General features: G+C 37.2%; 2 protein-coding genes and 1 long non-coding RNA gene across 3 annotated transcripts in view; 2 read left to right on the plus strand and 1 right to left on the minus strand.

The window, feature by feature from the left end:
* The window catches only part of Dila (centrosomal protein dilatory), a 108,209-nt gene extending 103,582 nt beyond the window's left edge, over positions 1–4,627 (plus strand). The window contains 10 exon segments of the mRNA XM_072018561.1: positions 1,109–1,641; positions 1,644–1,740; positions 1,830–1,944; positions 2,020–2,461; positions 2,553–2,770; positions 3,402–3,561; positions 3,634–3,890; positions 3,974–4,145; positions 4,223–4,386; positions 4,466–4,627. Coding sequence (XP_071874662.1) covers positions 1,285–1,641; positions 1,644–1,740; positions 1,830–1,944; positions 2,020–2,461; positions 2,553–2,770; positions 3,402–3,561; positions 3,634–3,890; positions 3,974–4,145; positions 4,223–4,386; positions 4,466–4,604 — 2,121 coding nt within the window. The 5' untranslated portion in view covers positions 1,109–1,284 and the 3' untranslated portion in view covers positions 4,605–4,627.
* Positions 4,628–4,724: 97 nt separating this feature from the next.
* 128up (GTP-binding protein 128up) lies at positions 4,725–7,538 on the minus strand. Its single transcript, XM_072018597.1, has 8 exons — positions 7,327–7,538; positions 6,832–6,997; positions 6,589–6,719; positions 6,268–6,507; positions 5,898–6,066; positions 5,449–5,578; positions 5,209–5,331; positions 4,725–5,127 (listed from the first exon to the last, which is right to left on the minus strand). The coding sequence occupies exons 1-8, from the start codon at positions 7,366–7,368 to the stop codon at positions 5,025–5,027; spliced, it is 1,104 nt and encodes a 367-aa protein (XP_071874698.1). The 5' UTR covers positions 7,369–7,538; the 3' UTR covers positions 4,725–5,024.
* Positions 7,539–8,011: 473 nt separating this feature from the next.
* LOC139995279 (uncharacterized) lies at positions 8,012–9,058 on the plus strand. Its single transcript, XR_011801927.1, has 2 exons — positions 8,012–8,732; positions 8,871–9,058. It is a non-coding gene; the product is annotated as an uncharacterized lncRNA (long non-coding RNA).
* Positions 9,059–15,496: the final 6,438 nt, after the last annotated feature.

Raw genomic sequence — 15,496 nt, forward strand, 5'->3', positions numbered from 1 at the left:
AAATGTACGCGACTCGCGCAAATATTCGAACACTTGCAGACATCTTTCGTGAATATATTGCGTACGTTATACGAAACATTTGGGAATTTCATTAGCACTGTTATAACATTTGACTATCGTGATTATAGTCGAGTCGAACCTCGGTAACCTGTAACAGTGATGGAACGTCGAGGAAAGAGTTAAAATCTTTGAATTATAGAGGTTTCGATTTATCAAAATTTCCGGGTAAAAGGAAATTCGACACAGGGGAACTTTGTACAAAGGCACAATTACATTCATCATGGTCACCGTGCACGTGGTCGGAGAGCGAAGAGATAGGGATAGATTCCGTCTTATGTTGTTTGAAACAATCGTGTAATAATTAAAAAAAAGGAGACAATGTGGAACGATTGATGTCTCATATCCTTTGTCACACACAGCATAGCTATAGGTACACTTGGAGTTGCAGAGATCTGGCTATCCTACATTCTATTGAAATTCGAGTTAAATTCAAGGTGAAATAATGCATCTGTACATGTGACAAAATATTCGAGTTAAAGTAAATTTTATTTCGGTCTTTAGAGTCGGACTCTTCTGAAGTAAACAAAATTAGATTGTCTTATAGGGGTTTTCGAGTTACAGAGGTTCGTGTTATCAGAGTTCGACTGTATTGGTGAAGTTTTGAAACAAATCGGAAAGTATAGGTAGAAATTTCAAGATATTTAGTGGAAGAATACGTGTTTCACAGATACCGCGAAACTATTCAAACAATGAATTATATTTTAATAAACGTCGGTTTAATAAACGGCATTCGGTGAGAACATATTTAACTTAGTTAGCTTATTATACGCTTAAGATGGTTGTTGTTCATGTTGTATACTAATTTTTAGATTAGATAGAACTAATGTTTAGACACGATAAATATTTTATAATTTCTATATACATCTTGAGATTGGTGTCAAATTTAACCGTTTATAATAACGATAGTCGTGTCTCGTTGCAAATTTCAAAATGTTTTATATAACGCGAATACGATATGTACTTGAAACATTTCTATGGTAAGGTAAGTATCGAAATATTTTCGTGAGCCAGTTGATAAAGTCTGCGATCAAATGGAATTTCGTTTTAGTCTTCCACTAGTTATTCTATCCAAAGCGAAAGAGGTGAAGTTCTTTGATCGCGTTACCTTGACATTGTCTTGACAACCGCAAACGCACCTATAAACGAGGGGTGAAAAACTCTTGGACAGTCAATACGATTCTGCTCGAACTTTCATAACAACGGCAAATCCTTGTTCCGTATTTTATGATTAATATCGATCATCCAAAGATCCACGGGAAACCACCCGTGAATAAGTCTCTCCCATCGAAATATGTCGAGTCCAGACAAAAGAAACTCACAGAGGAGAATATTATGTACGAGAGAAGAGAAATCAACGATGATCCTAATGTCATCATGGAGAAAATGGGGAATGCAGACTGCAATCAAAACTTGGTCGAATCGACTGCGTGCTCGTTCGAGCAGCTTTGCAGTATGATCAGTGATCTCGAGAAAGACATTGCCGTGACGATTCCAGAAATCGACCAGTTACAGGTTCGAGAAACGATGCTGCGACCAACTTTCTATCCGCTTGGCTCGATCCGATCGATCAAAATTTCTAATTGCAGTTGAAACCAGAGAAAGACGAGTCCGAAGAGAAATATGTAGCAAATGGAACTGTGTACGACGACCTAATGTCTTTTTTGGCCAAACTCGAAGAGGGTAGCTGATAATAATGTGTTTCTATCGGTATTAAGAACTTTTCGCGTTGTTTCCTTGTGTTTCTATAGAAATATGTATGCATTCGGCAGGTTCTTTGGATGATACCAAGATAGACATACCAGAGGTAGACGCCACCACCATATTTGGGGAGATATTTGGTAACCTGCAGCCACTGCCTAACAAAACTGTCGTGAACTATGATAGGTAGGTAGCGGGTATAGTCAGTCATGCTATACACCCGCCTGTAAATCGACACTTGGAAACTCTTCCTGTTCTTAGCATTGTTCCAGCTCCTAACGATAGCCACCATGCGTTTAAAGAGGATTTAGCTACGGCACAGCTGCAACTCGAAGAGAAGAACGCTACCATATCGCTCTTGAAAGAACAATTAAAGACGGAAAAGAGGTTGTCTTGCGACAGATTGGAAAGTCAGAGGAAAAGCAGCGCCTCCAAACTGCAGCAACAGGACGAGAAATACAAGGGGATAGTTAAGAGACATCAAAAGTTTATCGAGCAGCTGATCTCAGAGAAAACCGATTTGACCGAGAAATGCAATTCGTTGGCGCAAAGGGTGAAAGAGATCGAAATAAAAATGCAACGGGATTTGAAGGCTGCAACAGAGAGGCATACGGTAGAATTGCAACGAGCGAAAGAGCATTTTGCCGCGGCCGAGAAGATTAAACGGGAGAGATGGATAGAGGCCAGAACGACAAAGATCAAGGTTCTAACTATCTGGTTTACTTATACGACGCATCGCTACCAAGCTCATCAGGTTCTTCAACGACTTATAATTTTGATTCGTCGATTTTAAGGAAATGACTGTGAAAGGTTTGGAACCCGAGTTACGTAATATGACGGAGCAACACGCCGAGGAAATTCAGAAGCTAAGAAATATACATATGAAAGAACTACAGGATACCGAATTGCGTATAATACGCCATTCTAATCAACAGCTGGAACAACTGCGTCTAGAATTGATGGCCAGTCACGAGAGAATGTTGGCCAACGAGAAGCATATTTTGTGGACCAGGTGTAGAATTAATTTTTAGACGTACAGTGACCCGCGAAACAATTCGTCCACTTGCACATATAGAAAACTTGTATGTTTATATCGACGTGTTATATAAAAACATTTTGAAATTTTATCAACGCTAATGAAACGCGACTGCTATGATCATATTGGCAAAATTTGAACCTAGTCGGAAAACTGTGCACTTATATATGTGTACGTAGAGGTTTTCCAACATATTTGCTGTAAACTTATAGCTGGTAAAAAATTAATATACAGCGTGAATAGTCACCTTAAGCATATAACAAACGTTAAAGATGATCCTATTGAATATTAAACTAAGACTTATCAATGTCGTGCACCATTGCCTGTTTTTAAATAGTTTTGCGATCTCTGCAAAATATATACTATGTACCAAATATCTTGCAACTTCTCTATACATTCTCAGAATCGTTAAAAATTTTTACCAATACCATATCATGATAGTTGGATGCCGTTATAACGCTAATAACGTTTCAAAATGTTCCGTATAACACGAGTATTATGTTCGTAAAAGATGCCGATAAGCGTATGAATAGTTTCGCAAACCGTTGTATCTTTCGCTTCTGAAAGACTAGACTAATGCTGTGCAATTGATCTTTATGCCGTTTAGATACCAAGAGCAGCTGGAGGAGCAAGAAAGCCAATTTAAAGGACAACAAACGAAACTTTTCCAAGAGTTGCAACGCGACAGAGAGAACTTCACCAAGGAACAAGCTAAACGAGAAGCTGAAATGCAGGCCAGTTTGCAAAAAAGCCATTTGCAGTATCAGGTGGAGGTCGAACCGAAAGCTTCGAATATCTATTGATTCCATCGATTTCTTTGAATCGACGTGAAATTTTAGAGCGAGGTCGAGACTCTGAAGCAGCAACACTCGAACGAGAAGAAGACTCTCGAAGAATCGCTGAAGGCTGAGTGGGAAGCTTGGTTGGTCAATTACAAGAGAGAACAGAACTTACGAATTGAACAAGCCGAGAATAAGATAAAAGAGCGGTGTAACAAGGAGAGGGATCGACAAATCGAACTTGCTATCGAACGATTAGAGAAAGATTTTCGAAACGAAAGATCGACTCTTGAACGAAACGTTGATTGCAAGCTCAGGTAGGTAATTTGCGATTGATTCTCGTTCGATGCTCAACCGACCACCAAAACACACACACACACGCAATCGTGCCGTTTTTCAGATCTTTGAGGGACAAGTACGAAATGGACTTGCAAATCGCGATAGATAACGAACAGCTTCATAAAACTAAGTTAATGCAGACGAAGGATAAACTGGAGAAAACCGATGTTCAGTTGCAGCACGCGGAGAACAAGTTGCAGGAATACGTATCCGAGTTGAGTAACGCAAACGAGGTAGGATATTTTCTAAAATGGAAATTGGAAATTCGTCGTACAGCAATTATTGGCTACCGAACGGGTATCCTTATTAGGTAATCAAGCGGCTAAGTATGGAAAGAGACAACTCGAAAAAATTAGCGAGACAAGAAATCGAAGGTGAGAAAAGAGAATTGGAGGAGAAAATTGCTTCGCTTTACCATGAAATCACTCGTATCAATGCGAATAGAGAGACCTCGATGGCTCAATTACACAGCAGGTTCGATCTTAATTAATCATGCAATTAATACCTCGCTACTTATCAATCTTATCAAGTACACCCCGTCTTCACGTTTTAGAATTAAACTGATAATGACTCAAAAGGTACTAACGATCAAAAATTTGACCAAAGAACGTGATGACGTCAAATTAAAATGTCAACATTTGGAAAAGTTATTGGACCAACAGAGAAGGGAATATATTTTGAAAACTTTATAAATAACAATGTTGTTGTTGTTATTGTTTTGCGACTTATTCGATCATATATTTTTTTTTTCTTTTTTACTTATGCGGATAGGATTAGGTATGCATTTCGTATAAAATAAATAAAACCGTCTCAAATGATTTATGTACCTATTAATAATTTACGCACTTATTCGATAAAAACTTCATTTTCAGCCACTTCTAATATTATTCGTATAATATACACATGTATATATCTATATGTATATCGTTTCCTTGTGTATGTCTTTGACGCATCTCGTATTACATTATTCTGACCAAAATATTCCATACTTTTTGTACGAAACAGAATAAAATAAACTCCAAAATTACGATACTTTTAATTACAGAAGACGGTCTATAAAAATCTATTCAATAATAATTAATAGTAACTGTACGCGGAATATTTGATAAAAATTATACTTTTTTAACAATCTGTACGACATCCTCGTCACATAATATGTGATCTTTTCCGACTTTTTGTGGTTGATGTTTAACAGACGAACCCCACACAAGGGCACTAAAAATAAGATAAACAAATAAAATATGTGTTGGTAATCAAAAATAAATCATTAGTAATACAATTAGATCGAATACTTACTACTTAAACTCTTTTGCGATAGATCGGTGCAATTTATTACAAAAGTCTTCAACCGTCCGTTTCTCTCTGTTTAATACTACCGGAGAATTATAATCTGGCAGTTGACCCTTCGGCTTGGTATAGCTAAATATCAGAATCGAATAAACTCATCGATTATTGCGCACGATTTATTATTAAAAAAAGGAAAAAAAAGGAAAAGAAAAAAAACTAGTGAAATCAATCGACCTGAATACTACTTACATTCTGACCAATTGTAAGTATTCCCACATTTTTTCAAGGAGGTCGTCAAAGTTCCACTTGTGATGAGCAGAAATGGGAACGCAATGCGGTATTTTATAAATTATATCTAGTTCCTCGATGCTAATTTGATCTAGAAATCGAATAAAGAAGATTCTCATCGGTAATTCAAGCTCTATCATTTTAACCCTGCTGTAGTCCTCAAATTTTGTATATATCTGTCGTCTATCTCAGTTTTAATGTCAACCAAAACAAAAACTTTTAATATTGACAAAAAATTTTTAGCACAAAATTCAAAGGAATACTGACGCCTGTCAACAACAGTTCTTTCATAGTTTCCTCACATTTAAGAAATTGTCTAACATTATACAAAAATATAATTTGACCGAAAATGATTCAAGGAACACAGTAGGATTAAATGATCTTACACGCGCGCGCACGAATGCAATTACCTATTTTGTTGAGTAAATAAATACACGGTACGTAAACGCGATTTCCCTCGATAACATCAATTAGATCGTCGGATGTGGCATCATATCGTAAAGTAATATCGGCATTGTGTATTCTATATTCGGACAGAATACTTTTCACTGTTTCTAAGTCGAGTTCCGATTGTGCGCACTGAAACATAATACAACCGTCTTAAGTTCTCTTGCACAAAGTCTTGCGCACAACTATCTAACCATTTTACAAAAACTACACATGATTCTGTCCAATACAATGAAAGATATACAAAGAGACGGTTAAGTCGTACAAAATTTAAAACGAATCGTATATCACGCGTAGTTCTCTATGTTGCTTCTCTCCCTGCCGTTCAATTACCGTGGTTTGGAAATTAATGCCACCTTTATCTTTTTTGCGGAAAGTAATGTTGGGTGGCTGTTTATTTAAACGAAGTCCAAAACCTTCCAATTCGTGCTCTATTAATCTTTTATGTCCAAGCGGTTTCAGTACATCCAGAACAATAAATATCAAACTACAAGTTCTTGCAACTGCAATTACTTGTCTCCCACGTCCTTTACCGTCTTTCGCGCCTTCAATGATACCTGGTAGATCGAGTAACTGGAAGATACATTTGACGTTTCATACCATATATAATAGAAAGGTATACCTATGGTAAAATAGTCGTAACTAATTGGGAACCTGTATCTTTGCACCCTTATACTTTATACAACCAGGAACAGTGGTAAGAGTTGTAAATTCGTACGCTGCAACTTCGGAATAAACACCAGCAAGAGTACTTAAAAGCGTAGATTTACCCACAGAAGGAAAACCTATAATCGTTGTGGAACAAGCAAAGCGAAATGAAAGATTGCTCCATCGGCTGTTTCTAAACTTTATGCTTTATGCATTCAGATGTTAGATTTAGACTTCCTTATTACGTACCAACAAAACCTATTCTAGCATCACCAGTTTTAGCTACCTCAAAACCTTGCTCCCCACCACCTCCACCACCTTTCGGTGTAATAAGTTCTCGTCTTAATTTGGCTAATTTGGCTTTCAACAAACCGAGATGACCAGACGTAGCCTTATTCTTTTGAGTGCGAGCCATCTACAGACAAAGATATATTATAATAAATGTGTCAATAGAGTGTGAATATAAAGCGACTTGCAGACATTTCCAAATAAATAACAGATAAATGTTCAATTTATATTTTGAAAGCAGCGTTTTAAAGAATTTTAAGCATACAAATATTTATATATTATTCATATATAGCCTTCATGTATTATACTATTTTCTTTTACTTATCACATCCTCATTATCCAATATTACTTGTAATTCTTTTAGATATGGTTTTTCGAACATAAAGTTAAAAATTAATTGTAGATGGAAATTTTTGCACGCCGCTGTGAAACGAACGAAGATAAAACAAAGGTTACCTCGGCCTCGATCGAAGCGATCTTTTCCAATATGGTACTCATATTGATAGAAAACGAAAACCTCCTTTAACACGCGATATACTTTAAGTTAAGTAAGTTTCTTTTAAGCCCTTTCACGTTCTTCCATTACAAAATTATCGAAATACATATATATATATATATGTTACTGCATAAGTCTTCCACGTGCTGACAGGTTAAAACACATGTTTCACTACATACACGACACACATACGCGCGCGCGCGCGCGCACGCACGCAGGATTGCAGAGAAGCGAATAAGTATACGTAGAAAAGAGGAAAAATACAAAAATTAAGGCTAGTTTTCAAATACGAAGTAGATGTAAAATTTATGGACAAAATGAGAGCGGATACGTGGCGACTCTAGGGAAAATGTGCGCGCCGAGCTGTGTGTCGGTAAAAGCTGTGGAGTTGTTATTCGATATGCGCTGTAATTCCTTATACTTGCTTCTATTTCTCGGGCAGTTGCTCGATGAAAAATATTACGCAGCCGGTGGTTAAGTCCATTGACTTAGCTCATCTAGACTAAGTCTATTTTGTGAGCGATTTTTCTACAAAGACGCATCGTTTAATTTAAAACGAAAAGTTGAAAGCTTTCCTGTACAATTCTTTTAAATATTAAATTATTAAATAGAAGAATCGATTTGCCAAAGTTGTTTATAGCTATAGTTGAAAAATGTCGCTGGAATGTAATATGAATGTGCCTGAAGTTAGTATCTATGTAATATCTGACCTTTAGTTTAGCTTCAACTGTCAAGTAGGTTTTAGTTTTAAGATTTAGGTTAAGTTTATCGTAAACTCGATTGTTGGTTGGTCGGTGAGAGACAACGAGGAACTTATTCTTTGTCGGAAAGTTTTAGCTTTAGACGTTACCGTTAAGCCTGAGTTTTAAATGTTAATTTTAAGCTGCAAAGTCAATTTTAAGCCTTAGTTTCAGTATATTTGCAAAGATCGATGTCCTTGGTTGGCTATATATATATATATATATATATATATATGTTATCGTTATCATCGGAGAAAATTAATGTCATGGAAAGTTTGTATGCGATATTTTTATGTCTGGTATTATATATCAGTTTCTTAAACAATATGTAAGGGGAACTTTGAAAATTTGGCCTTCTGGCAAGACGATACTGAAACTATATGGAAAAAAGGAAAAGTTTATTTGAAAGTACTAGAATATATCTCTACTAGAATAGTTTATCGGACGGAATGGTCGATCTGAACGCTACGTAGTTTATGACCGACATCTTGTCTTAGTCTTGTCAAGATTCCGCTGTCTGAGGAGCGCATGTTCCACGGATGCAGAGTTTTACTCGGTTGGAGATGCTTAAGATATTTTTGTATCTGGAAGTGTAACATAAGGATACGTTTTGATCGTAGATTCAGGTAAATATAACGCTAAGGATAATTCTATTGGGTTGGAAACTAAGTGATTTGGTGGTAATGACAAAATCCCTAATCACTTAGTTGTCAACCCAATAGTTGTCATATCGGTTATAGGTTATACCGATCTGTTTTTCTTAGTATAAATTGTTGGTGAGCATGGATGTGGTGGTGCAACAGAGGGGAAATGCATTGTGACGAATAACAAGAAGCAGCAGCAGCAGCAGGAGGGTGAAATAAAGAAGGACAGGAAGAAGAAGAAGAAGCGCGTGAATGTGTCAAATATGTAAAAAACATTATTGTAGGTTAGATGCGAGAAAATTTGAAACTAGTAAGAAAGGAATAAAAAGAGAGAAGTAATTGAGCTTTATTTGCTCCCACTTAACGTTAAATGAATCCCACTTAAAGGAATGAAATGTATTAGTAATAATATAGAATGGTATTATTAAAGCTAGTAATTATATAGTATTATAGGAAATATGGAGGTAATTAGGGCGGATTGTTTGTAAGGGTGAATAGGTGACTATAAGTTGACCACTGGCCAACTTCACGATTGGTTATTATAGTCAACCTTTTGCGTTCTATTAACCCCTATTAAGTCCTATTAAGTCATTCTCCAAAGAATTATAGGAGCATCCTTAGATCCTGTGCCAAGTCCTTCGTGCACAAAAGATCGTAAATTAACTACATGTAGCGAAAATCATGCAAAAATTGACGGAGTTGCCCCTGGGTGACGAGGGGTCGTCGTGGACAATTATTACTAACTGAATTATTGACGTGTACGATCGATGCTGCCATCTATGGAAGACGGCTGGAACTGCGGGAAAGTAACAGGAGCATAGAATCCTGCGAGAAGTTATCTCAACTCCTGTTAGACAAGGAGAGCTGTATTGCGTGACAAGAACAGACGTACTTCTCCCTCTAATGTTACGATTATTTCTTAATTACTCTTCTCCCTGGTAAAAGTCATGAATTATTTAAATCGCAAGACAAAGGTAGAACCTCTAGCGAGATTAACACACCGATTTCGACCGGAATTTCCCTTTAATTAATTAGTTATGAACAATTTGTAGCGGCACTCGACAGCAAATACTACCGGACGACACCAACTAGTGTCGGACGACAGCGCAGTGGTTAGCGCCTTAGGTTACGAACGTTTTCGGGACCCGGGTTCAAATCCCGGCGACCGTAGTTCGATTTTTCTTCAACGATACAAAAATGAGAAGAGAACCAGCTGTGCCCCAGCAGCGATATCTCTACACCAGCGGCGCAGAACCTATCTCGGCTTCTACACTTAGCAATAGCGCGAGCACTTATCAGCACAACTATACTACTAACGTTTACACCTCAAATTATTTTAGAAAATGTCGTGTCTGTGGCTACCGCGGTACGTGTCTGCGATTTTTTTTTTTTTTTTTAGAAATACCAACTTTATGCAATATTAACACGTTCGTCGCCACATCACCCATATCTATGTGTACTTCCGTGAGGGCTCCGTCACCAAAGTATAGGCGATGCTCTTCTTGTTCCGTTTAATTAAATATAGGATATTATATATAGGATATACAATATAAAAATATTAAAAACACATTATACCATACCTTTTATTAATTTATATTCTGGATAAAATATTACATTATGCTATATCGCATGATATTTCTTAAAACATTCCAAACACATTTGGGGTGATTTTGGGCACATCGAACAATATTCGTGGACTTCGTCATCACTACTCTCCTCACTTTCAAATATGTTTTCACGCTGTTTACTGAACATTTTGAGAATGAAAAAATTACTAATGTATGTCTCACAAGTATGCTTCTCGACTAAATTAAAGATCTCAGATATCTGTCGCTCTATTTACGTTATGCGTACCGACGGTCGGATTTGGGCCCCACAGGAAACTTAGCCGAATAACGCTGGGCGACAAACGTGTTAATTTGCTCTTTAAGGAATTGGAGAAGCTTCCTTAGATCCTGTACTAAATTATTTGTGCATAAAAGTTCGTAAATTCATTAAGTAGCGAAAATTATGCGAAAATTCGTGGCGTGGTCCCTGGACGTGATCAACGTCATCAACAGCCTTCCCTGGAACAGGATAGGGGAGGGCCTGAACTACCATCGGGTGTTCGCCTACTTGCGGGATATAGTTCGGGCGTACCTCCGGGACCGAGGTATCGTCTGCGCCGGTTCTGGTGGTCGGATAATTCGGAGGGCCGTGCGTCGCGGGGCCCCTCTGGGGTCAGTCTTAGGACCGTTATTGTGGGTTCTCGCGTATGACGCGGTACTTCTGGCGCCGATGGCCCCCTCCCCCCGCTCCGCGACTCGTCGCTGACATGTTACGCCGACGATACGTTGGTGCTGGTCCGGGGCTCGGCGTGAGGTAGGATTGTCCGTCTGGCGGAGTTAGCGGTGGCCTGTGTCGTCGCCACCATCTGGGATTTGGGGCTGGAGGTATTCCCGGAAAAGTCCGAAGCCATGTGGTTGTGCAAGAGGGCTGATTACGGGACGCCTCCGGCGGGTTACCGGCTGCGGTTGGTAGGGATCGATCTCGAGGTCGGTACCTGGATGAAGTATCCGGGTTTGACGCTGTCCAACTTTTTCCAACTATGTCCAACGATATCCAACTCTGTCCAACGTCGTCCAACGCTGTCTAAGTTCTTCCAACGTCGACGAACGTTGTCCAACGATTTCCAACTTTCGTCCAACGATGTCCAATGCTGTCCAATGATGTCCAACTTTTTCCAATGATGTTCAACGCTATCCAACGTTTTCCAACGTATTGCAACGTTGTTCAACGTTTTCCAACGATGTCCACGATGTCCAATGTCGTCCAACGTTTTCCAACGGTGTTCAACGATGTCCAACGATGTCCAACGATGTCCAACGTTGTCCAACAATGTCCAACGTCGTCTAACGTTGTCCAACGATGTCCAACGTCGTCTAACGTTGTCCAACGATTATCTAATACCTTAACTTATTTCACAGTAACGTCATCGACTACCGTTAAGCCTTTTTTCCCTTTTTGTTCCAACTAATTGAACTAATAGTCGGAAACTAGTGTCAAAGAAGTGTGAAATTAGTATTAGCTTGTAGAAACTATTAGAATGATAAAAATGAATATCGTATTAAATCGTTGAAAGCGCCAATTTACGATAAAAATTAAGAAATTGTTCAATTTGATTTTGTTATAATGGAAAAACCGCCTTTTGCTTTGTCAAAAGGTCGTTACCGTTTGATTGACATCTCGACACATTGTAAAGGTATATAAGGAACACGGAAATCGCGCGCGAGCTCTTTTGCACCTGAACTGCCGGAGAGTGAACATCGAAGGAGAACTTAAATATACGATAAATAAACAAAAAATATTAACAATAACATTGAACTAGTAATTTATAACGTCTAAACCGTTAATTTACAACACTTAAGCTATTAATTTATAACATTTAAGCTATTAATTCATAATATTTAAGCTATTAATTTGTAATGTTTAAACTATTAGTTTATAACATTTAAACCATTAATTTATAACATTTAAACCATTAATTTATAACATTTAAACCATTAATTTATAACATCTAAGCCATTAATTTATATCATCTAAGCCATTAATTTATAACATTTAAGCTATTAATTTGTAACATTTAAGCTATTAATTTATAACAATCAAACCGTTAATTAACAACATTTGAACCATTACTGAAGAACAATTAAAGCACTAATTTGTAATATTTAAGCCATTACTTAATAACAGTTATACCATTAATTTATAACAATCAAACAATTAATTAACAACTTTTAGACCATTAATTCATAACAATCCAACTAATAATTAACAACATTTAAGCGAGTAATTAATAACAATTAAACTATTAATTTATGCCAATGGGAACATTAATTAACAACATTTAAAACTTTAATTTATAGCAATTAAACCATTCTTTAAAGGATCAATAAATCTCTCGCTAATAGCCTAATGAATCCTTTGATAGATCTAGCGAAGAATATTATTCGCTACATAATTAATATCTGTATCACTTACATCGATGCAGGCGCCAATGAAGAAAAAAGGGCCATTTTATGTTACTACTATAACGAGTAAATTTACTCGTTTAATTTGAGAGGCATTAAAAAAGAACTTGACTTATAAGTAAGTATTAAATAAGAATTTTAAATATCGCATACAGTGATGTAGGTGTTATTCAAGAAAAAAAAAAACATTTAATACAAGAACATTTATTATTTAATACCTTAACTTATTTCACAGTAACGTCATCGACTGCCGTTAGGCTTTGTTTCCCTTTCGGTTCAAACTAACTGATAATCGAAAACTAGTATCAAAGAAGTGTGAATATAGTTTTAGCTTGTAGAAACTATTAAAACGATAAAAATGGATATCGTATTAAATCGTTGAAGGCGCCCATTTACGATAAAAATTAAAGAATGGTCAATGTAATTTTGTTATAATGGAAAAACCGTATTTTGCTTTGTCAAAAGATCGTTACCCTTTGATTGACATCTCGATAATTTGTAAAGGTATATAAGGGACCCAGAAGTGGCGCGCGAGCTCTTTAGCGCCTGAACTGCCGGATAGTGAACATCGAAGGAGAACTTAAATATACGGTAAATAAACAAAAAATATTAACAATAACATTGAACTAGTAATTTATAACGTCTAAACCGTTAATTTATAACACTTAAGCCATTAATTTATAACATTTAAGCTATTAATTTACAACATTTCAGCTATTAATTTACGCCATTTAAACTGTTATTTTATGCATTTAAGCTATTAATTTACATCATTTAAACTATTAATTTATAGCATTTAAACTGTTATTTTATACATGTAAACCATTAATTTCTAACATTTAAACTATTAATTTATATCATTTAAGCCATTAATCTAAAACAATTACTCCATAAATTCTTAACAATTATACCAATAATTTATAACTATATCCTCCCATTAATTTAAAGTAATTATGCTCTTAATTTATAACAGTTGTACCATTAATTGTAAACAACTCTACATTCATCGATTTAAATGAATACCATCAATTCGTTGTGAGTAAATTAATGATTTATTTTGTTTTATTTAATATTTACGAAATCTTCCAAGTCCCTGAAGTGCTATTGTATTTCTATATAGCATTATTTTTTAATTTTAAATTCTAAAGTATTTAATTTCTCATTTCACTATTTCATATAAAACCAGTGGTAACGCAGAGTGTACCTATTGAGTGTCTATGGATGAAATGTAATTTTCCATGTCTGCACAAAACCAAGGAAACAACACCGTATTCATCCATACGCACTAAAATTGGTATCTTGCATGGTTTCGTTTCTTCGATGATAAGTTCAATATTCCAGTATGATTATGCAGATCCACGTAATACAGCCATTCTAATTAATAAATTTCAATACGCGCTACTTCTTTGTTATAAAATAATTTTACATCTCTGCTTCCAATGCTTAAAAACTGTTTATGTAAATGGGATCCGAGCGTAGTTACCTCCTCGTGGTGGGTCCCGGTAATTGGTGTCGTTTTCCAAATAATAATACACCAAGTACTATTTTGAATATTAGTATTATTATTTGAAAAACGATATCAAGCTAAAAACTACTTGAATATAGTCTGGTCTTGATCATCCAAAATAATTTTGGTGATCTAGACTGGACTAAGACCCCCCCGCGGGGGCAACGTTGGACACCGTGGGACATCGCGGGACCCCGTGGGACACCGTGGGATGCGTGCGTTTTAGCTTTAATTAATCATAAGATAGATACCTATGTTATGTGCATTGTAAGCTCATTTCGTACAAAGATACTTATCCATCTTGGAACGAAAAATATAAATCTCGTCTCTCTCGATCACCTCGTTTACCACATTAGAAAAATTGTTCCCGCGATTTATCGTTTCACGATCGCTCAGTTCTTTCAAACTGCCGCGTGGCGTACTCGCTCGCGCGTATTCCGGGTACGTGCGGGTCAACGTGCACTGGACAACTCTGTGGATTCGACGGTCGCCCAAGGACACCTCTTGTCTTGGTGACTACTCGACGACTGCTCGTCGTTTGCCTCGAATCGCGGGCGTTGTCATCACGCTAGTGATACCTGTGAATCTGTTGACGATTGAGTCGCAGGTCCGGAATCCTGCCCGATTGGTACTTCGGTACTTGGACAGGGGACCTGCATTTAATGTCCTCCGTAATTCTGTTCGAACTCGCGGGGGTGGACCCCACTGTTCAGTTGGGGCCTTGCCTTTGTAATCCTGTTCAGCGGTCCCTTCCCGGGTTCAACTGTTCAGTTGGAGTGTGTTAAATTGCAGGCCCATTTGCTGGACACTGGTATCATCGGTAAGTGCCATCGACCGTGATAAGATCCAACGACGTGACAGGAATCGAGCGAAGGTCAATGCTTGCGCTTCCACTGAATCTGTGAGTTATCTGGTGCACGGGGGTACGTCACGTAGGTTTGTTAGTTTTTTCGAGAGATCGCGATTACGTTCGTTCCGGGCGAGCCGCGGTTTTTCTTCATCGTCTGATTGTTGGGGCTCCTTTTCCATAGTAGCCCCATTTCTTTTCTTTCGTTCCAAGTTAGACAAATGTATCTTTGATACGGAATGTTGCCGATAGGGTTGCGAATTATTGTACGATGTTTGTACTGATCGATGTAATCGTTATGTATGAGATACATGTTGCGTTGTGTGGGAGATAGATATTGCGTCGTGTAAGGTTTGTTTTACGTTTGTAAAGATTCGTGTAA

Source organism: Bombus fervidus, chromosome 15, assembly GCF_041682495.2.
Source record: "Bombus fervidus isolate BK054 chromosome 15, iyBomFerv1, whole genome shotgun sequence".
In the NCBI taxonomy this organism is placed as follows: Eukaryota; Metazoa; Arthropoda; class Insecta; order Hymenoptera; family Apidae; genus Bombus; species Bombus fervidus.